The sequence below is a fragment of the Pezoporus flaviventris genome, unplaced genomic scaffold, assembly GCF_033815535.1.
Source record: "Pezoporus flaviventris isolate CSIRO_AGI_PZ_B2104156 unplaced genomic scaffold, CSIRO_AGI_Pfla_v1 ptg000001l, whole genome shotgun sequence".
Classification (NCBI taxonomy): domain Eukaryota; kingdom Metazoa; phylum Chordata; class Aves; order Psittaciformes; family Psittacidae; genus Pezoporus; species Pezoporus flaviventris.
In genome coordinates this window covers 29,934,675-29,956,405 of record NW_026892549.1, presented here as the reverse complement: position 1 = coordinate 29,956,405, position 21,731 = coordinate 29,934,675, and the positions used below count along the sequence as shown (strand labels likewise).

The window sequence follows — 21,731 nt, the reverse complement described above, 5'->3', positions numbered from 1 at the left end:
CTGGCTACTGAGACTACAGTTTGCGGATAACTACCGGAACGGTAAGGGCCTGCTGGTGTTTATGTGTATATTTTGCTGAAACTAAGTCTTGGCAGCTGAATAATAGGTAACACTGGTACTTTTTTCTTCATTGCTAATCAAAAGCCATGAACAAGTAAAGAGCTGCAAAAAGGTGTAGAGAAATAATTAAATATCTGGACATCCATAATGTTCAAACTGCTGTTAGCACTTTGACTGCTGTTATCCACAGTTATCGCTCTTGTGATTTGAGCAGTCTGTGGTTTGTCATATTTGAGCAATGTTCCTGAAACTGTTCTTCAGAGTGCAGAAGGGAAGTCACTTCCAGGTTTGAAGATGAGACTTACCGAGATAGATTTGTGACTGCTTATTTGACCATTTTAATGTTTCTTTAATGCATTAAAACCTCATCTTAGTTTTAATAAGGTCAGAGAAATGTTTAACTAGTAGATAATGGCTATATTGGAATAATGCAATATCTGGAATTAGATACTCTGAAATTTTAACGCTGGATCATTTCTGGTAAGAATAACTTAACTTGAATATGGCTATTTGGTGTGTATGTATAAAACTTGTAATAGATTCTGATATATTTCATAGTACTTCTGGTTTAGGCATGATCCCATGAAGTTGAGATTGTCTGAAGCTATTTCTTATTTTGATATTGGAAATATTTAGGATGTCCGTATCACTGTGTGCTTTAGACTAGAGGAAAACTGCATGTGGTTCAGCTCTTGTTTTATTGTTCTCCTGCTATGTGGTCAAAATCTTGTGTGTTACTCACCAAGTGACTTGTGTGATGTGGCTTCATGAAATTCCCTTTCTCAAGAGTACTCATGATAATGTTATTTAGTGGGCTAAATAGTATTAACAAGTTTTTCAAGTAGGGAAGCTTTTGCTTTTACAGAGTTGTAATATTCGTGCACAGACCTAAACCATTTATACTCAGATTGTTTGAGAACTTGATGTCTCTTAAATATTCCCTGCTCTATAACAATTTTTTTAAAGGTCAGTATGTTCCTGTTTTTTTCACAGTAACTTTTAATGCTGACTAAAAGTCATTGTACCCTAGCTCTTCAGTAGCTACCACTAGAAGGTTTTGAATTTGATCTCCTAGGTCTTGGCAATGTGACTGCAACACACTTGCAACAGCTTCAAGAAAGTTCCTATAAGGACAATAGATCCTGTTACCTTTTTTTTTTATCAAGTGACCATTTTTAAATATGAAAGGTTGCTGCAGAACTGTTCAGAGACGTTTGTTGTACTACAGTTTTTCACTGTCTAGAATTAAACCCAGGTTCCCTTACTGGAGGTACCTCCAGCTGCTTCTAAATCTTCACATGTGCCCACCTATAATTTCTAGCTACCTTTAATTTGTATCTTGTCTAACCACTGTATGGACATTGAACTGCAGTTTCTTATAACTTTGTTTCTACCAAATCTCATTCCAGGTTGCAATAGCTGCAACTCTGAAATTAGGGCAAGACTGACCCTATTTGAGACATGAATATGGCATTTTACTTGCACTAGCAAGTAAAAACTCAGGTGAGCTTTGAAATTGGAAATTGAAGGGGAAGTTAGTTTAAAGGTACAGTTTTGCTGTGTTTATAAGATAATTAGTTAACAGCTGGTCTCGCAGGTTGATTCACCATGTGCAGAGGTTGAATTTGTGCCAATTAGCCCTTTGCATTTTTTAAGCTACAGCTCTTATGTAAAACCCCAGTGTTTCGGGTTGCATGATATAAGCTTGAGATCTTTTTGTAATGATTTTGAAGTCCCGTTGATACAATACAAAGTTGCAAGTGATACCCTGATTTGATAGAACCAAGCACCTGAAAAATATATTGCAGAAGTAGTAGTTGTCTGATGCTTCTAATGTGATGTGTTCTAAGACTACTTGCCTTATTCCTACTGCTGTGCGTTAGTACCTCAGAGAAGAACAGCAATGATGTAAGCATCTGTAGGCCAAATAGATGAACAAATGAGTATTCTTTTTTTCTGTTATGTACAGCTTTAAAAGCAGGAGCTATACCTGGGCTTTAGTAGTCTTGGTTATGTGGCAGCATGATGTATGCAAGGTTGGGTTGTCAAAGCTACTGTTTACTGCGTTTGCCTCAGTGGCAGTGCAGGGTTGCTCTGGGGAAGAAGGGAGGCTAGTGGGGTGTTTCTCCTCTCAAAACTTGTAATGTTGTGACAGCTTCTTTGACTACATTTGCATTGCTGTGACTGCAGAGTTGTTCCAGGGTTTCTTTAATCTTGTCCTCTTCTATTTCTTGCCTCAGATCACCTGAATAATGATGAAAAGCTGAGTTTTAGTGACATGCCATGGCATAGTGGCTCCCAACTATTGTTGTAAGATAAGAGTTTGGAGTATTTACTGTTTAAAATGAGCTGATTTAAGTAAACTTCTCTCAAGAGACACACTTTTCAGCCATTGAAAGTATTTAACAGGTTAAGATTTTATTTTTTCTTTTCCTCCTGTTTGACTTCCAAGAACTGATTGAACAGAAGGAAAGGACTTTGTTGAAAATATAATACAGGACAAGTTCCAGGATTTTTTTGCCTGTATGCTTTTTGTTAGTCTTTTGTATTGGCAAGACCTAATTTTTAATATTAGTTATAATTTATAGAGTGCTAAGTATAGACACCTCTGGAAAGAAAAGTCTTAGAGATACATCTGTTGTGTCAGTACCCTGTGGTAGCACTGAAGGATGCAAGTACTTATTCCTGTTCCAAAGTCTGTGTGGCTACAGGAGAAAAAAGAAAAAGTATACTGCAAAATCCATCTTGTCTGTCAATACAGAGTGACTCCAGGATTCGAAAGGCAGTTCCTCTTGTGGCAGATCCTTGCCTTGAGCACAATCATTTTCAGCTTACATGATTTATGTATTAAGATGTGAGAAACTGGCATGAGATCTTTGGCCTCCTGGTTTCAAGGTGGTTGTTTTCAATTAGTGCCACACATCCAGGGTAAGTCTGATCTTGCAGAAAGCATTTTAAGTCCTTCCTAACCATAGAGTGAGAGAAACTGAAATCATATCCTTCATATGTTTAACTAAAAGTTGCTGTGCAAAGGCAGCATTGCTAAAATTGCAGTTTTGTCTGCTTCTCCTTTGCTGACAGCATAAGCAGAATAAATATATGTCTGCATGTGGAAGATGATGCAGACTATTTTGTGGAACACAAAAAGGCTGTGGTACATACAGGACCTGGGACTGCCAGACATTTGTGCATGGTGAATTTGGACAAAGATGCCTTTATTTCAAGGCTCTAATTTTACTATTTCAGGACTTGATTATGCCACTGACTCATTGAAATAAAGCCTTTTTCTTTTTCTTTTTTTTTTAAATTCAACTGATGGTTTAATCAACTTTTCCATACAGAAAGAAGCTGCTCAACTGGGATTTTTGGTGATGAATAAAGGATTAACCTGTTTAATTCCTTTACTACTCACTGACTGCAGCATTGCAAGCAGCACATTTCAGTAACAGAAAATGATGGTTTTCTGTTACTGAAAACACATCAGAAATACCTATCTTTTAATGACAGAAAACTTAAATTACCTGAATTAAGAAGACTGCACAGAAGACCCATTGAGTTATATTTCACCTCAGGACTTGTATTATCATCTTGTAGAAGTTTGTGTAAGCTTTGAACTAGCTGTAATTCCTTAAAAGATTCTTCAAGGGTTTCTGAAAAATAAGCAAGCAAATACCTGAGCTGTTACCTGAAAAGAAGCTGGGAAGTGAACATGCTTCCTTTTTAAAAATTAAATTCCTGACAAGCTTCATTTCAAATTGGCTATGCAGGGATGTCTTGGGCATCTGTTGTCCCTACTGGAGAATTTCTGTATTATTTTTCATGTAGCGTTTCTTCACTGCTCTCATTCTGGAAGACAGAACCTATGTGCTGTAGATTGTATAAAATAACTTCATAATAGATTAAGATTTGCAATGATTGGTGCTACAAATGTGGATTTGCATTACTTGCCCAGTTGAGTTTGAGAGCCTTAATGGTGGACTGAGCAGTAAAATGGGCTCTTTATTGTCTTGTTATAGGAAACTCCAAATTTTCAGTTTATCTTTTGATTTATGTAGGTTTGTGGTGACTGTCTTTATTGTAGTAAATTGAGACCCATTTTCAGATGCGGTCAGCCATATAGGAAAAAGCTAAAAAAGAAGTATACTCAGTCTTGAAAAAAGTATACTCAGTCTTTCTGAAAATTAGCTCAGTAAAAGTAGGTACAGTTTTCTCACTTGTTTCATTTGCACCTTCTACAAGGCCCTTTTGTCTATGCTTCTGCTTTGTTTCCTGCATTAGAATGTCTGTTTTCTGAAGATTATTTCTTCCATTTAGTCTTCCTTGACCATTCAAGTCCATAATTTGTCCTTAATTTTGTCTTCATTTAGGCTTTCTCATCTTTTTTTCTCTAGTCTTCATTACCTTTCTGTTTTGTTGTGTAGGTTTCTAGCAATATACCATTCTACTCGTAGATTGTGCCTGTCCACACAACCTGATCATTTGACTCTAAACAGAAAAAAAAATCTTCAGGCAATTACTGTAGCCTGCTGCTTTTGTCATCTTCTGAATGGCTGACCTTTATTTCATGCTGAAGAGCTACATCTAGGCAAGAAACACACTTTTTCTTAACATGGTACATAGAACTAAGAGCATTATCATGTTTTTTTAATAATTGAGGATCTTGCACAAATAATTGTTTTCAGGAGAAAAGTACCTAAATTGATTGCAGATGCTATTGCCAAGGCATTCAGAGCCTCATTCTGCATGCCAGCATGTTCACTTGTTGTCATGGAAATCAGATGCTTCACTCCTTGTGCCTCCTGGATGGCTTTGACCACTTCCTGTTAGATCAAAGGTAAAATATCACAAATGGAAATCTGACTTGTGAATAATGTAAAATGAAGAAAGAAATTATATTGCACTCTTCAGCCTCTTAATTGATGGCAATGATTTACCTGCTGCAGTGCAAACCAGTATATGATGACTAAATAACATTGCTTTGGGCACTGACCATGCACATCTGCCTCGGGCTGGTCCAATTTACTTGGAATATCAATACTTGCAATTGTGTATATGTATATCTATAAGGTAATTTTTATATTTTGTTTTAAGAGGTTTAGTTTGACCTAACTTAATTTTTTCATTTCAAGCCTGCAGACTAGCAAATATGAGTTCTACTTTATCAAACCCTTTGCAGATAGTATCTACTTTTTTTGTTGCTACCTCAAATGAAGCATGATTGAGATGCCTGTGTATGATGACATGATATACAAAAAACAGATCCTGTTCTAATATGCCAGCAGGCACAGGTCATGCCAGATTTATCCATCACTAGGTAGGTAAGTGGGCTCTTTGCTCCTGGAGGACTGATATTTGGGACAGGTCTGAGTGATCTTTGCCATTTTATTTAGAAACTAATACAGAAATAGAAAAGCTTTACCTACTTAACATTTGTCAAGCCTTACTCAAGTTAAAAGTTGACAAGTGACAGTAAAGTAACCATGTTATTCATTTCTGTGCAGTATCTGTGGCTATGGAGAGCATGGCTTTTCTGCTTACCTCCCCATTACTGATACTGAGGCAGATGAGGGGTTTTTACTGTGAGGGGTTTTTACTGTGATTTTTTTTCATGTTTCTAATGATAAAGCTGTATGTGCTGTTTAACACAACCCCCAGCTATATCGACAAGCTTTAAAAATATTTGAGAAGGATAAAATAGATACGTATCAGGCCAGTAGCTCTCGTACTTGGGATCTGTTGTGATGCAAGATCGATGCTAGCAGCCGATTTGCTTCTCCATGAACACCAGTATGGTCATTAGTACTGCACCACTGCACAAGTCTGTTGAGTAGCATAGGGTCTTGGCCCAAGATTTCAGCCGCATCAGCTGAAGAGAAAAACATCATCAGGAGGCATTCAAAATCAAAGTTCTCAGTCTTTCTGTCACAGGCCTGAGCTATCCTTTAAGAGCTGTAACTAAAGCATTGGGTTTTAAGAAATCTTGGAAATATTACCTGAGGAATGCTACTTGTGTTACAGTAACTTTTGGAGTTGAAGAACAGAATGAGCTGTTCCAATAAACGTATCCTTTTTAAGAAGCTGTTGAAGCAGGGCTTAAAATGAGCAACTACATATCTTTGAAAACAAATGTTCTGCTGCTATCCTGAAATGTTCATGGGCTGTTTCCTGTGTAGTTTCTTGTACTTGCTGTTAGAGCTCTGAACAAATGAAATCGTGGGCTCTTTAGATCCTGTTCTTGCTGTTTCAGTTCTCAGTAATGGTGTTAATTACTGTTGGTAGCATGTAGGAAGCCAAGTCTTAGAGCAGGATTGCAGCATGTCTGTAATTGCATGTCTTAAGACTGTGTTTAACTGTGTATTAGGCATCATCAGGATGGTGAGCCTTTTAATGTGCATTACCTTGTGTTTCAGGAACCCTCTTGCAAGACTTGCTCGAAGTATTAATCTGTTGGTTGACATTTGGAAAAAAACCTCACTAGGTAATTTTTGCTAAGTAGTGGAACTCTCATGATAACACTGGCTTAATGCTCATTGCCACTAAGGAAGACTACTCCCAGAGCTCTTAGAATTTCAGGAGCAAAAGGAACTCTGATTATGCTCTTTATCAGTCAAACCCATGGTTCCACAGGAGTCTTACTGCAGTTTAATAACATGTTTTTAAAGTGCTGTGAATCAAATGTAACTAACTGGTAGAAAGTGATTTCCTGAGAAAAGCTAAAATGCAGGTAGAAGGGTGCTGAAGGCTGAAATACTCCTTTCAACCAGTTATGTTAAACAGAGGTTCAGCCCTAAGAACATCCTGGTAAATACTGCTCCAGTAATTTCAGTTAGTTGATCCTGTTCAATACTTAAAGACTGAAATTCTACATCTTGGTTCAACTGGTATTTCCTTCTGACTGAAGTGTACCAGGAGAAAGATAAGAAAGTAGTAATGTGCACAACTTAATTCTTTTTGTGGGAATTGAGTGTTCAACCATTTGGCTTTGAGCACAAGAGTTGTTTTGTAAACTGCCAAACAGCTGTTTCCATGCATTTCAGTTGATCATGAACTGAGGGTATAAAGGCGCAGTATTTCCAGCTGGGCATCAGATGTAGCAGCTGAGAGACAAGAGTAGTCATAGGACAGATGCTCACTTTCAGTGTAGAATTGTTCTATTTGCAAAAAATAGAAAAAAAAATACTGTAGTTATAAAATTTAATTCATATTTAGGAGTCTTGTATAGTTAAGGATTTTTCTTGTTGATGTCATTTTGGTGGTTCATAGTCTTATCCTGTGTCCACCCCTCATTGCTGGAGGACCACAGCAGAGGAACATGAAACATGCATTGTGTGCTCTGAAGGAGAGATGTGTTGAAGGCCTTCCTGGGCCGTGTACATTCCCTAAGAAGGATTTATAGGATTTGTGAGCTTCTTCCAATCTTTTTAATTTTTCCATTTTTTTAAAATAGTTCCAGTCCTGAAGTAAGGTAGCCAGGGAGATCCTTGCTCCTTTGGAAGCAAAGACTTGAGCTAGAACCAGTATTAACATCTGGAACCACAAGGAATAGGTTTGGCTGATAAGGGCATCACCCTGCTCCTGTCTCTTTATCTCTCTCTTTCTCTGTGTGTGGCATTTGTTTTGAAATATTCAGGAAAGGGTCAAATAGAGCATGCACACCAGAAGGTCAGTATCAATAAACCACATGATTACTCTGGATATTTTGCTGAAACCTGTCAACAAATAAGTCAAAATAAATCAACTTTACCCTTTCTATTTTGGGGAGGAAGACAAGGAAGGACAGACATGTTTGTTTGTTTATTTTTATCCAGTATGCTAAGAAACAATCCACAGATCAAAATCCCACAAGGAATCTGGGACATTCTAGCTTAGTTGAACATGTTTGTTTTGAGATGAGCTGCTTGTCATTGCACAACCACCTGTGTATTACCACATGTAACAAGCTTTTGTTTCTAGGTCAGATGTTACACATTAGTCTGAGGAGATCATGGTAATCCAATTTAGTACAGGAAGCAGAAAGTGATGAGAGGATGGTGAATGGAACCAGTCTAAGAGGTTTGATCAAAGGAAGTGTCTTGACCCAATTTGACAAGGACTTCCTGATGTCTACCAGCAATAGAGTTCTTTGAAATAAAACCCAATTAGTTATTAACAGGAACAGGCAGTTTTAACTTACAAAACACCAAATTTTAGTAATTTGTATGACTGAACTTTCAGTTCAGCTGAAAGTCTTTGGGCTGTTAAGTGCACAAATTCTTCTGCTCCTCTGAAGCAAAACAATGGAAAATCAGGAGTTAATGTTAACATCTCTTTAGTGTAATGAAGCTGACAGATCTGATTCCTGTTTTCTATAGTTAGAAAGAAATCCACCTCTTCTAGTCTGTAGGCTTCAGCATGCCCAGTGATTGTCACAGTAGTGAACTTATACTAGGTAATGCAATTAACTAATTTAGTGTGGATTTCTTAGTAGATGTGTATTCATAAGAGTTCAAGCTGAGTTAATTAAGGACAATAGTAACTCATGGGTAAACAGAATAGAAAGTAATTAAAGGTGGGAGAATTATGTGCTCATAGACAGGAACAGACAAACATTAAATAATCAGCCTTTTTGGTTTTTCTACTCTACACTTGAATATCTGTATTGTTTCAGATTCAGATATTGTAGCATTTTGTACCAAGTTCTGACTTTATACAAGGGCAGGTAGATAGCATTGAGTTTAAAAAAATGTATAAAATTTAGTGTTTCATAATTTAGATCTGTGTAGTTAAGATGCCACCGTTTTAAAAGCTAAACAGTCTCCATCACCATTCAGATACAACTTTGGAGAAATGATCTTTTAATTACTTTTTTTCAAGGCCTGGAAGGAAGAGGGTAAGTTTCTGTATATCTTGTAGTATACCTCGGTGAAATGTAAGTGAAAGCTTTTTACTGGACTGGAATCTGTTTATTAATATGTGGGCTAGATCTACATGTCTATCATGCATATTAGTTTGAAAAAGGATGCAAGTAGCTTGCTATATCGAAGTGATGTCTTCAGTGGTGTAAACAAGTATGCAGCATGGAATGTAGAAGACTGAGATTTTTTTCTCCTTCCATATAATTAATGAATTTTTAATTGTTCTGTACTGTCAGTTTCTATTGCAAAACAGTCACAACTTCTCTGGTTCTGTTTTGACCTATTGTTATTAGTGCACATCTCAAGGTCTTCTAGGGCAGCTGCTTTGGTGATATGAAAGAATTGGAACACTTATTAAGAAAACTAAACCCCACAATGCTTGTTTTTGTGTTATACTCTGGTAAGAAGCTATATAAATCTAAGGATAAATTTAGATACTATAATAGATCTTAACATAGTTCTGAAATTGTGCGTGTTTCTAAAAATGCAGGTATAAGCACAGAGTGAGTATTGTTGCCTTTGCATACCCACCTCTGTGTAGAAGTGAATGAAGTGCAAGTAAAAAATCCCATATTTCAATGTGCAGATTAAATTCAACATTTGAGCCGTATCAGGCAGAGAAACCTGGCACCATATGTGTAGAGAGACTGGGTGGTAGAAACTCATTTCTCCTGCCTCACTCCACCCCAGCTCCCTTTCATCCTTTTATTATTGTTTTATTATTTTTATTTATTTCATTTTATTATTATCATTTATTAGTTTTATTATTGATTTGCTTTCCTGTGATTTGGCACTGTAAAGCCTTAGCTTTAATCTTTTCCATTGTACTCATGCCTTGCTAGTATATCTCTGGTGGACAACATCTTTCTTTGAGGCCTTTGACATTTCTCACTGACTATGCAGATTTTTCCATTTGGTTTCTTTCTTATGTACTTCTGAGACTGACTGGGACAATATGGAAGGCTTGCAGCCTTTGGCAATCATCTGTGTTGGAACCTCTCCAGACTGAGTGGAATTAGGTCAGCAGGACTCTTAGCCTGTGTTTTCCTTGCCACATTCATTGTCTTGCAGGGAGATGGGAGAAGTGGGGTGGATATTTGACATAAGTAAACATTAGCAATTCCTTACCTTGACCATCTGCTAACATTCGTAGTGTTTCAAGGAGTTTAAACTGCACAGGAGGCATCTCTGACCTTAGAAGTGTGTGAATCCGTTCTGCCACACCTTCTTCCAGCATTTGAACTTTGCTAACAACTAGAAAATGGAAAAATAAAGACAGTGCTGTGAAGCTCAATAACCACACAAGCATCTGAAAATTTAGATACAATATAACTGTTCTGAATTTTAGGCTGCATTATGCTCTTACCAAAAAGTCCAGCTTGTTAGAGTGCTCAGAAACGAGGTCAGGACTACCCAATTGTTCAGGTTTCTCTTGAACTAAAAGCTTCTTAGGAATTGCTGTTATAATATTTTGGTTAGTTTTGATCTGAGCCCTGCCTGGAGTGAAGTGCATAAATAGGATAAACACAGCATTGTTGTTTCTCTTTCTAGTTGTACTAGACAATCCATTCATTTGATCACTCTCACGAGCAAGCCTTTCCTATGCTTGCTCATCTCAACTGGGTGGCAGAAGTGATTTACATAGCCATATTTATTGAAAATTAATTTTCTTTTATTATTTGAGCTCCCTGATCCACTGTTGTTCATGCCTTTTGTTTCTGTGCTTTCTCTTCCTTAATTCTTGTGTTTGTTTCTGTGCTTTCTTCTCCTAATTCTTGTGTCTTTGCTCCAGTTATTGCAGTAATCCCTGGTAATAATTAGAAGCTTGTCTGGAAAGAGTCCTAATACTGCTTAACTGTGTTACCAAAAGCTGTTTCCTTCAGAGCAATTCTTTTACCATCTTCACCATGCCTTTTTTGGGGGGGGTGAGGGGGGAAGAGAGCACACATGACACACAGTGAATTTAGGGAGACAGCTGTTCTATCCCTTCCTCATCTTATTGGACAAATTGAGAAGCTGACACTGTTAAGTAACTGTCCTTAATGTCCATGTTTTTCGGTGGCACATTCACTACAGCATAATTACTTTTTTCCAATTTTTTTTTTATAATCTCCTTGGTCTCAAAGATCATTACTTGAATTGAAGACTTTCCCTGTTTTCATTTGCAAGTGTTGATCCATATTCATTTTTGGTTTATGATTTCTTTGGATTTGCTCTCAGTCTTTTTGTTGGCTGGTGGGGTTTTGTTGTTGTTGTAGGCTTTGTTTTGGGGTTGGTTTTGTTTGTTTGTTTTGCCTCCATGAAGCAGACTATATTATTGGAAGTGGTAAGAGTTTGTGTATTTCTGGAAGTGATTTATTATTGTGAGGGAAAGTTATGGCATATAAAGAACATTGAGATGTACTGGTACTATGTATAGTACCAGTACCTGCTGGCAGTGACATAGGGAATGAAGTTGTAGATTGCAACCATGATTTCTGGAGATTTAGATCCTGTAATCTTTGCAAGATCAGTTGTGTTTGTTGCGTTGCTAAGGAACTCCCAAGGATTGCCTGGGCTTGGCATTACAAAAAATGGACCTTGGTATTTGTTGAGGAACATGTTCTGAGTTAGAACATAATTATCTGCTGCTTGTCAAGGGAAACTACATCAACACTGCTATCTTTCAAATGAGATTAATTGGGATCTTTGCTGCTTGTAATCCTTAATTCCTATTGTACATATTGCAGGAGTGAAGTCAATGGGGACTAAGCATGGGACACCCCTACGGTTATGGAAAAAGTCCACCATTTTATTCTAATAATGATAGTTACATTTTGCCTACTAAATCACTCTCCTAATTTCAGCTGGATGGCTCTCCGTGATTTTTTGTGGTTCTGTGATTATCTTCTAATAGCTCTGTGTTAGGTTGTAACTGATGTGAGGTAGCTGGCATGCATCCTCAAAGTGCTGCATACTCTATTAGCACCAAAAAGCAATTTGTCTGCTGATGTGAGTGGTGGTGGAACATCTCTTCAGAGAAATAAAGTACACATAAAAGCAGTGAGGGGCTTATGGTGTGAAATATGTTTGTTAAAATACTGGATAGACAGATAATGTCTGGTTGTTATGATCCAGAGAGTGTGGTGATATTATAAGCCAAACTAAATAAATTACTTGAGAGCTTGTAAAAAATAAGTTGAAAGAAATAGGTGAGGTTCTGAAGACAGCTGTCTGCAAGAAGGAAGTGTATCAGCTTTAAAAGGAAGTAGGGGAAGCAAAGTAGCAAGTACTTTATTCTGTGGCTCTCACTTGTTCAAAGCAGTGATTATGTCTAAAACTGTCAGACCAAGCATGCTGGCTGGTTTACATAATAAAATTGGCAGACAGATTCAAAATCTGTTATTTTTACAAGATATTATTGATGCCATGCTCTTCTCTGGAGTACTGCATAGCAGTGTAAGGACTGTTGCAGGGTGCTGCTGCACTGTTAAGTCTCTAGGAAAACATTTCTGTCCTGAATTGCAATTTCACATGGAAACAGTAAATTTGAAATAAGAAGCAGCACGATTCCCTGATGTGTGTTAACAAAAGGTCACAAGTGTAGAATCATAGAACTGAGTTGGAAGGGACCTTCAAAGCTCATCTAGTTCAACCCCCTCCCTCCACCCCACCTCAGTGAGTGGGGAGATTAGATCAGGTTACTCAGAGCCCCATCCAACCTGACTTTGGATGTTTCCAGAGGTGGGGCGCCCACCTCCCTGGGCAACTTGTTCCAGTGTTTCACAGCCCCCATTGTAAAAAATGTATTCATTATATCTAAGCTAAATCTAATCTCTTGTAGTTAAAAAACACTGTCCCTTGTCCTATCACAACAGGCCCTACTAAAAAAGTCTGTTCCCATTTTTCTTGTGCTTCCCCTTAAGTTTGTAGTTTTAAAGTGTGTTTGTTACGAAGGCTGAATTCAGAATGAATATTGGCTGTATAGAAGAGAAGCAGATTTATGAAATCGCTGCCAGCTGTGATGCAATAGCTTCACCCCATACTCTTTATTTTAAGCTATAAACTGTGTTCTACAGTTTTGTCTTGAACTGCTCTATGTTGTTAACATGAAACTACTTTAGCAGCCGGCAATGAGATCACTAGTATGTGTAGACCCTCTATGTAGGTAAAAAGTATTGATGAGTTACTGAAATACATATGTCTCTGCAGGGAGAGAAAAAGGTCAGTTGCCCCTCAAAATACAAGGGGCTGAAATTGGTGACTTGGACAGAGCCACACAGATCTCCATTAAATGATCCATCTTTACAAAGAATCACAGTAAATCAGTTTTCTTCAAAGTCTGTACCTGGTATAGCAAGGTTTCGAAGTGCACTGAGTGCAGCATGTTGAACAGAGATGTCCTCACTCTCTACATGTTTCTCCAAAAGATCCAGAAGCTGATGTATGACTCCCAGCTGTACCATTCGTACACAGTTGCCATCTGAAGAAAGGCAAAACCAAGCAGTTGAGAGGTAAAAAACACAATGGTAGACATTAATCATGCAAATTGAGAATTCAGGGAGTCTTTACCTTGAGTGTTTTAATGTCTTGATAAATTTGAGACTATAGCTTTTGCATAGTCTTTTACATCCTTCAACTCTAGAGGTAAGTGGGCATTAGCCACCTGTGAATGATGTTGAGACACCCTTGAGTAAAGGTTAGCTTAGAGAGCTTTCTAGACAGCCACTGTCAAATTAAAACTATATGTCCTTCAATAAGGTTTGTTGCTTTTTTTTTTATTCTCTGACACCACCACCACCCCACCCCCCCAAACTGCTTTATTTTCCACTATATATGTGGTAGAATACTGGTAGCATTTTCAGTTTCTCCATAGGAGAAATTTAATATTTCAGTTTTGCTATTCTGCTGGTTTAAGAGACCGTTGTGAGAGCAGGGATCTTATCCAGCAGTGGTGAGTCTGATTACTAGTTTTGTACTGCTGTTACTCCTTGTATTCAGTCAAATAATTTGTCATTAATCATGGAAAGAATTGGGCCTAGCTTTTATTACCTGTTTTGAGAAACCCACTCTCTGAAATGAGGACTTGCTCTCATATGAAGCTAAGAAAATATGAGCTGACCTAGAGAGTTCTGATGTGGTGAAAGCAGATTTATACATTCTGCAGAACTACCATTTTGCTTGGTATATGCTTTGCAATGTTTTCTGTGAGTATTTATTTGTTATATATGTCTCCCTCTCTCTTTGAGAACTTGCTCTGCAGAGGTGACAGCCCTTTTGTTATCAGCAGCTACTTAGTCCACCTTAATAGGAAGTGAGGTGTTCTCCTAAAGAGCAAAAGGAAACTGCATATTATCATATGCATCCTTCCTGAAGGAAGTATTTTGAAGATGCCTGTTACAAATATTTTTCTGTGTTTTATTCAATACAATTTATTACACCTCAAGAGAACCGTATTCCTGACACCAGTAGAAGTTTCTTTATTGCTGTGCTGTTACCTTGTGAATGCTGTTAAAAAGTGGCAAAACACCATATAGGAATACAGTATTCTACAGGAAGGAAGAAATACAGGGTCTTATAGGAAGACCACATCTTCACCTGCAGTAAACAATTATCCATGGAATTATACGGACTTCATGTAAGTAGAGAATCTAGCCAGAATTAGCTTTAGGTGCCTCTTGTGGTACTAACTGCATGCCTAAAATGTACACTTTCAATTTTTGTGTGTATAGCACTTAAAATTGGCTGTAGCAATTTTAACAGCTTCATTGATTTGAATGTTATTTCCAAGCATATCCCAGTATTTCCATGTAGTAGAAACTCCATGTTGTCTTTTGAACCAATGCCTATTATTCCTTTAATCTCTTAGCATTTCAGTTAGTAGCATATTTTTTTCCCCTGTATTACTACATATGTTAAATAAGAATGTCAACTGCTTATAAAACATAAGTGGATATACTCATGAGAAAACTATCAGTCTGGAAAATAGTTCAGTTTCTACTCATGCAAAAAATCTTTTGGTATCACTTATGTATACATTCTCTAAAGCTGATGTTTTTGCTTATGATTCCTCAAATCTTCCCTTGCTTGGTTCTAATCTTTGGAGATCAGAGTGTATGAGGAAAATTACCTAGTTCTCTTTAAGGACAGGTTCTCTAGAAACAGACCATCTCTTTTGGTCTGACAAAAATCTGAAGTCAAAATATTTCGATCTTCATGTAGACTAACCTTAACTGAACTTCATTTCTCTCCTCCCCCCATCTCTCCTCCCCTCACCTTTCAAACCAAAGAATGGCAGGGCATTATTTTCTCTTGTACTAAAGTGTGAATAGGCAGGACCCATTAGTGTCTGCCTTGCTTTGAATGTCACAGAGCTCCAAATTGGTTCTTTCTTCTGTGGATTTTTGCTTGGATAGCAGCAGAACCTTCAATTTAATGGCTCATAGTTGAAATATGATGGAACAGCCACTTCATAGTTGCAAAAGCTGTCTGTCATCTTTTCACTGCCTTGGAAGTTATTTGATGCTGAGATCAGATTTCCACAGTGGGTTTTTTCTCTTAGATTAAAGGCTGTGCATACATCAGTGGCACATATTGAGGCCTGAGAGGGATTGTTCACTTTTTCCACATGAAACATGTAATGGGGTTGTGCGGGAGATAGATGGAGAAGAATGAGTGATGAAGCAAGCCATTCAGCTGAATAAATTGAAGATAGCTAGTTTAAAGGCACTGAGGGTATTTCTGTGGCCTTTGTAGAACTGTAATGCACAATAGCTGATTCAGAGCAAGGTGTAAGAGAAGTAAGAAAAGGAGGCTAGAAAAGATGGTGGAGGTGGAAATATGTGTGTATGATGGCTTGCTTTAGCTAGACAAACTTTTATTTTTAACATTCAGGCAGATGTGAGGGAATCTTATATGATAAGCACATATTAATGAAAATTGTTGGTTGCTTTGGGATTGGAGGTGGTGGGATGCAGTACAAGTGTCCAGTTCTTGATGTTTTATTCTTTAATCTGTATCGTTCAAAATGCGACATAGCAGGGCCGCTCTAAACTAAGTTGCTGTTAGGTCTTCATCCTTTTAGTATTCCTGAAATCCGCTTACAGACTTAGTGAAAAATCTAGGTCAGCAGTGTAGTAGTCTGTTCCTAATAGATGCAGAATTTATGTTACAAGAAAGTTCTTTCATTTGTTATTCCAAATGTTTGAAGTATGTACTCAGAATAGTACCTCGGGAAACATGAGTAGTTCAATATCACATGAACTTAATTTGATGATTAGGTTTAGATTTAAAACTGGCTCTTGGGGCAGCTGTGAAAGTAAGTTTATAAAAGCAGGGTGTGAACTGACAGCCACAGGTAACAGCTACAATGGTCTGAAGTTCTTGTGCTTTCGTGTTCTGCACGGGAGCAGCCACTATGGTATTGGATGACTTCAGGCAACATACGTATATGCTTGAAGGGAGGCATGGCAATGGGAGTGCTAGGCGCCTATAATAATAATGTAGTGCCTGAGAAGAATTCTCCTAAGAATTATGAAACAGGTTGCAGATGTGCCTGTTAACTGTGAAAGCAGCAGAGAAGATGGCAAATCCAGGGGAACTTTTTTCCTTTCTTTTTTTTTTTTTTTGTACCTGGAATGTTAGTATACCTTCTGGTTTTTTTTTTTACCTCCAAGAAGCAGAGAGACAATGAGATCTGATGCAGCCTTCACAATACATGTATTTTCAGCTTGTGAACTACCCTGGAGCCTCATCAGGATCTCGGACAGCACCTCTTGCACACCTGCCTCCACCAACTGCACTTTTAGAGCATCTGTAGAGATAACAATAAAAGCACGTTGTTTTGGTTAAACCCAGCAGGCAACCAAGTACCAGGCAGCTGCTCACTCACTTCCCTCCTGCCCTCTCCCCAGGTGGGATGGGAAGGAGAATCAGAAAAATGTGAAACCCAGGGGTTGAGATAAGAACAGCTTAACAAATGCAATTAAATAAAATATAATGATAATAGAAATAATAGAAATAATGCCAACATTAACAATACTGATAATAGGGAACAGCAGTGAAAATGAGACACATGAGACAAATGTGCAACACAAGTGATGCACAATAAAATTGCTCACCACCAGCTGACCAATAGCCAGGCCAACCCAAGCAGTGATCAGTCCCTTCTGGCTAGCCCAGTTTATATACTGGGCATGACATACTGTGGTCTGGAATACCAATTCGGCTAGTTTGGGTCAGATGTCCTGTCTCTGCTTCCACCCAGCTTCTTGTGCCCCTCCTCGCTGGCAAAGCATGAGGGACTGAAAGTCCTATATCAGGATAAGCATTACTTAGCAACAACTGAAACATTGGTGTGTTATCAGCATTGTTCCTGGACTAAAGCTGAAATACAGCACTGCACCTGCTACTAGGAAGAAAATTAACACTGTCCCAGCTGAAACCAGGGCACACACTAAAAGCTTCTTAAGGCTTTATTGAAGTGTTTTGATCTAAGAAGCTAAATCCTTGAACTTTAGCCAGACTCTTTAGGTGTGGTCTCTGTTTTGGTTTTGCATGTAACAGACATTCTGATGCTAGGATGACACCAAGGCAGAATGAGCAATGCTTCTGCACTGATCTTTAACATTTCTTGTCTTGCCAGCCATGAGTTTTCATTTCTTTAAAATATGTATCAGGTGTCTAGATATTTTTAATGGGTTCTTGTTGGTGCTTATTACACCACTGCTTAGAGTAGGCATCGTCTATGCTATTTGGTTGTCATTTTTTAAAAGAAAACAATGTCAAGTCTGCTTTCCTGTTACACACCATGGAGTATATGAGTTGGCATCTGCTATCCTGTAGATCCACCAAAGTAGAGTGAAATGCTACTCCAATCCTTTGTTGCCTCACCTATTAAGCTTCAAATTCTTGCTCAGGCCATGATTTCTTATATTCTTGTGGCTTTTTTCCACTGAAGAAATTGCTGGTTCCATTAGTAGGATCTCATGGCAAACTGAGAACCCAGAGTTTAAGTTAAGTACTAGTATCCTTCTCTCCTCATTCTCCTAAGATGAAAAGAGACTTACCATTTTCTGCAAGTGCTTGCAGGACCTCAAAGATAATTTCTAACCTCTCATGGTTCTCTGCTCTTCTCAGTTGTTTTACCAGCTGTTCAGCAACCTTTGTCTTGCTTAGAGCTTCCTTGGCTGTATCTGTGTATATGATAAAGTCAGGACTTTGAATGCTTCTTTATCTGATTAAATGTTAAGAGTATATCTCCCTATAATCTGTCAATTTGCCACATGAAATTATGCCCTCTGTACTTATTTGTGGGTCAAAAGCTGCCCATTAGTTCTGAATTGTTTTTAATGTATATCAGCAATTGCTAGTTCTCCAGGAAAGAGTAGTTAATTCTCCAATACAGGTAACTGTGGCCAGTCCCTGATTAGGTATCAGTAGTATTTAAAAACCAAAACCCCGAACAAAAACCACAAACCACCACTCCCATCCCAAATACCCCCAAAAACCAAAACCAAACCAAATAAAAATACCCCACAAAATCCCCCAAAACAGCTCCCAAACCTGTGGGCATTCTGCATTTACAAGGAAAGGCAGTGACAGTATGAAGATTATATTTTGCTCCAAGATAGAAAAAAAACTTTACTTACCAAGGTCTGCAAGATTGCATAAGGCCAGTAGATCAACATGGACAAGTGGTTCACTCTCTGCATAATCGGTTAATACTCGGACTAGTGGTGTGATTACTCCAGCCTTCACCAGCTCTTCCTGAAGTTCCCCTGGTAATAAGAATAGAAGTTACAGGTGATTAAATAGGGACCAATTAAATTGGTAAAAAGGGACCAACTGAGATGCTTTGCAGCAGGATATTCTGGTACATTCTCACACTGCCAGAATTTGTGCAGCTTTTGTGCTGGGTGTTCATGCTAATGCATGTGTATGAGAAATGAAGGTTCAGGACAGAGTGTTGCTAGACCTCCTGGTTCTACTTTGACTAGAGGAATTAAGCCACTGTAAAAGGTATATAAAGACAATTACATGAGCATCTCTACTACTAGTGCAGCTTCTAAAGCGAGTTTTGATGGACTATATCTCTTGGTGTGTGTCTGAAAATTAAGTGAGGCACAGTTGGCTTATTTCTCCCAGGGAATGGGAATCTCAGCATTATTATTTTATAGCTTCTTTTGTTCTAAAGGTCAGGGAGAAAGAAAGGACTGGAAACCCAAGATAAAGCATAGCCTGCTGACAACTCTTTTCAGGAATCAACAGTGTTCTGACTCCTATAGCAAATGTCTATATTTTTATGTTAGAATAATGGGTTTTGTTTATTTTTCTTTAAAAAATGTTTTTATAAAACAGGACACTTTACCAATATTTGAGCTATTATACTACTGAAAGGCAGACTACTTTAATCTTAGGGAATCATCCTCTTCTAGTGATTTAAATGCTGGTTTCCCAGCATGCAAGGAATCTTGGGAGTGCTTGAGTTCAAATTCTCTTTGGATTTTTTGTAGGCTGAGTAAGTTTCTAAGCAGGTGTTAATTTGTGTTGCTGAGGAAAACACTGATAACTGTTTTCTTTCTTTTTGTAGTCATCTTGTCAAATCTGCTGGGCCTGTGTTCTGACAGAAGTGAAGTATGTTAATCGTATGGCCATATGCTGTAGTAATGCTGGTGTATACTAGTTGCAAGAGCCTTACATGTAATCATATGGGGAGGTTTTTTTACTGTCATTCCTTGGCAAATACATGTTAATTTGCAGAGGGTTAGTAGAATCTATGCCAGATACCTATCATGCTTGGATTTCATAGAAACAGACCAGGAAAACAAACCTATAGCTTTCTAGATAAAACTATGCAGGTCCACACTAGAAAGATAAGAGAAGGTATGTTAAAGGCAGAGGGAAATGGATAGAAGGTACTGGGGGTGAAAATTTCCATATTACCTCCAGTATACAGTAAATACTTTTGGTCATTCTGGGAATTAAAGGTAGAAGAAAAACTCTTAAAACTGTTTGGGCTAGTAGGTGAAAACGGTTTAATTCATGAGACGAGCACACTAGTGTACTGGCTTCATGGAAAATCTGGAGCACAAAGATCTTGGAGAATACCATCAATAAATATCTGTATTTAGAGTATGTTTTTTCTGACACATTTTTTAAACAAGTGCTTTGCTTTATAGCTGTTGTTACTACTTTGGAAGAAGGCAAAGCCATTCAGGATCTGGGCCCAAAGCCGTTCTGCAAAATTAAGATATATATGAATCTCTGCTACTTTTGTTGTTGCAGAGGAGTTCTGACAAAGAATATGTCACCTTGAAGTCAAAAGTATAGGGGAAACCCAGAGTTTTGGAGGTGTTTGAGATGTATTCAGACTGGTGTCTGTAAGCTGTGTGAATTGTATATCTAACTGGAGGCTGAAGTACATTCTGTGCTCAGGTCTCCAAATTATTATGAACTGCAGGTTACAGTACCTTATAAATTAATGCCTTACAGCTAGGGAAAATGGGATTCTCTCAAGTCAGTACTTACGATTATCATAACAGATGCGGCCAATAGCCCTCCCAGCATGAAGCAACATTTCTTGGTCTGTACTTTCCAGCAAAGGTATCAAAGTTGGAACCAAATCTGCTTCAATACATGGTTTCTTCATTTCCTCTGTATAGGTAAGGGAGAGGGACTTGTGGTTTTTTGCCATGTTGAAATAAAAATAGTTGCAATTGCAAGACCAATAGCTATGTAACAAAACTCAAGAGTGGAAATGTACAGCTAATGTGCTGTAATACACCTTGTAGTAAGGCTTTACTACAACATACCATTCTTGGCTATCTCTGAAAGCACCTGGGCTGCTTTCACTGCGCATCGTGGATTGCCCTTCAGGATTTTTGCCAAAGTTAAAAAGATCCCACTCTCTCCGAGTAGGCTGAAGGATCTTTGCTCTGTAATGATAAGAGTGTTAATACCTGCAGCAGGTTTGTAACTAGTTTATTTGCATGTTCGCTTCCTATACCTTCATAGACTGTATCTGTGGGATCCAGGGTTCTGATTTAGCAAGGTACTTAAAGGCTGTTTCAGTCTAAATGTATGAGATCAGTCATGTGCTTGAATTGCAGCAAGTGTAGTTCCAGCTGATGATTCTGCTTCACGCAGAATTGCAGCACAGGTGGCAAAGCAAAGAGGAAAGCAGTTTCATCATCTTTGACTATAAAAGGATGCTTGCATAATGCATGGGAAGTCGGGGATTAAGATTCTATTCCTGAGGTATAGCTTAGAAATAAATTTTGTAGGTAAGCACAACATCTTTAATTAGACTAGTAATTAGAACAGTCAATTCATTTAGTTTTTTTTCATCAAAGGTATGGCTTATTGTTCTTAGGGTAGTAAATCACCGTCTGCCAGGAGTTTCAGGTAATTGCAGGCCTGTGTTATTTCAGGAGAATGGGCAGAGACCTTAAGGACTTCTGTATAAGGAGTCTGGGAGCTACTTTTGAAATTCCTGATTTGATAGGGTCACCCCAGTTTAATTCTAGGAGTTCGTAGTAAATAGAATATATTAAATTTAGAATTTGTCTGCAGCTTCAGGTGTTTTAGTGGCCAGTAGCTTTTTTGTGGTCACAGGTAGATTTGCAAGTATACAAAGAGAAAGGAAAACAACAAAATAGGCTCAGGACAGCTGTAATTGTAGCAGCAATCACTTCTTGCAATATAGATTATCACAACAGACAAAAACATTCAGTGAATGCTTTTGAATTGTACAGATGGTTAAATAGCAGTGTGGAGTGATACTTAGCTATCTTCAGT

The 21,731-nt window shown here is 38.1% G+C and overlaps 1 protein-coding gene across 1 annotated transcript; it reads right to left on the bottom strand.

The window, feature by feature from the left end:
* Nucleotides 1-2,171: 2,171 nt before the first annotated feature.
* Nucleotides 2,172-20,888, bottom strand: LOC133267647 (rap1 GTPase-GDP dissociation stimulator 1-like). The gene is made up of 11 exons (XM_061450082.1): nt 20,747-20,888; nt 20,463-20,588; nt 18,584-18,712; nt 18,002-18,127; nt 16,603-16,746; nt 13,282-13,416; nt 10,083-10,208; nt 5,787-5,926; nt 4,754-4,880; nt 3,582-3,710; nt 2,172-2,305 (listed from the first exon to the last, which is right to left on the bottom strand). The coding sequence occupies exons 2-11, from the start codon at nt 20,581-20,583 to the stop codon at nt 2,172-2,174; spliced, it is 1,311 nt and encodes a 436-aa protein (XP_061306066.1). The 5' UTR covers nt 20,584-20,588; nt 20,747-20,888.
* Nucleotides 20,889-21,731: the final 843 nt, after the last annotated feature.

Coding starts and splice junctions, on each gene's coding strand:
- LOC133267647 (XM_061450082.1), bottom strand. CDS start 20,583: ATGAAGAAACCATGTATTGAAGCAGATTTGGTTCCAACTTTGATACCT. Junction 4,881..5,786: donor TGCATCACAACAGATCCCAA/GTACGAGAGCTA, acceptor TTGATCTAACAG/GAAGTGGTCAAAGCCATCCA. Junction 2,306..3,581: donor GTGCAGTCTTCTTAATTCAG/GTAATTTAAGTT, acceptor ATCATTATTCAG/GTGATCTGAGGCAAGAAATA.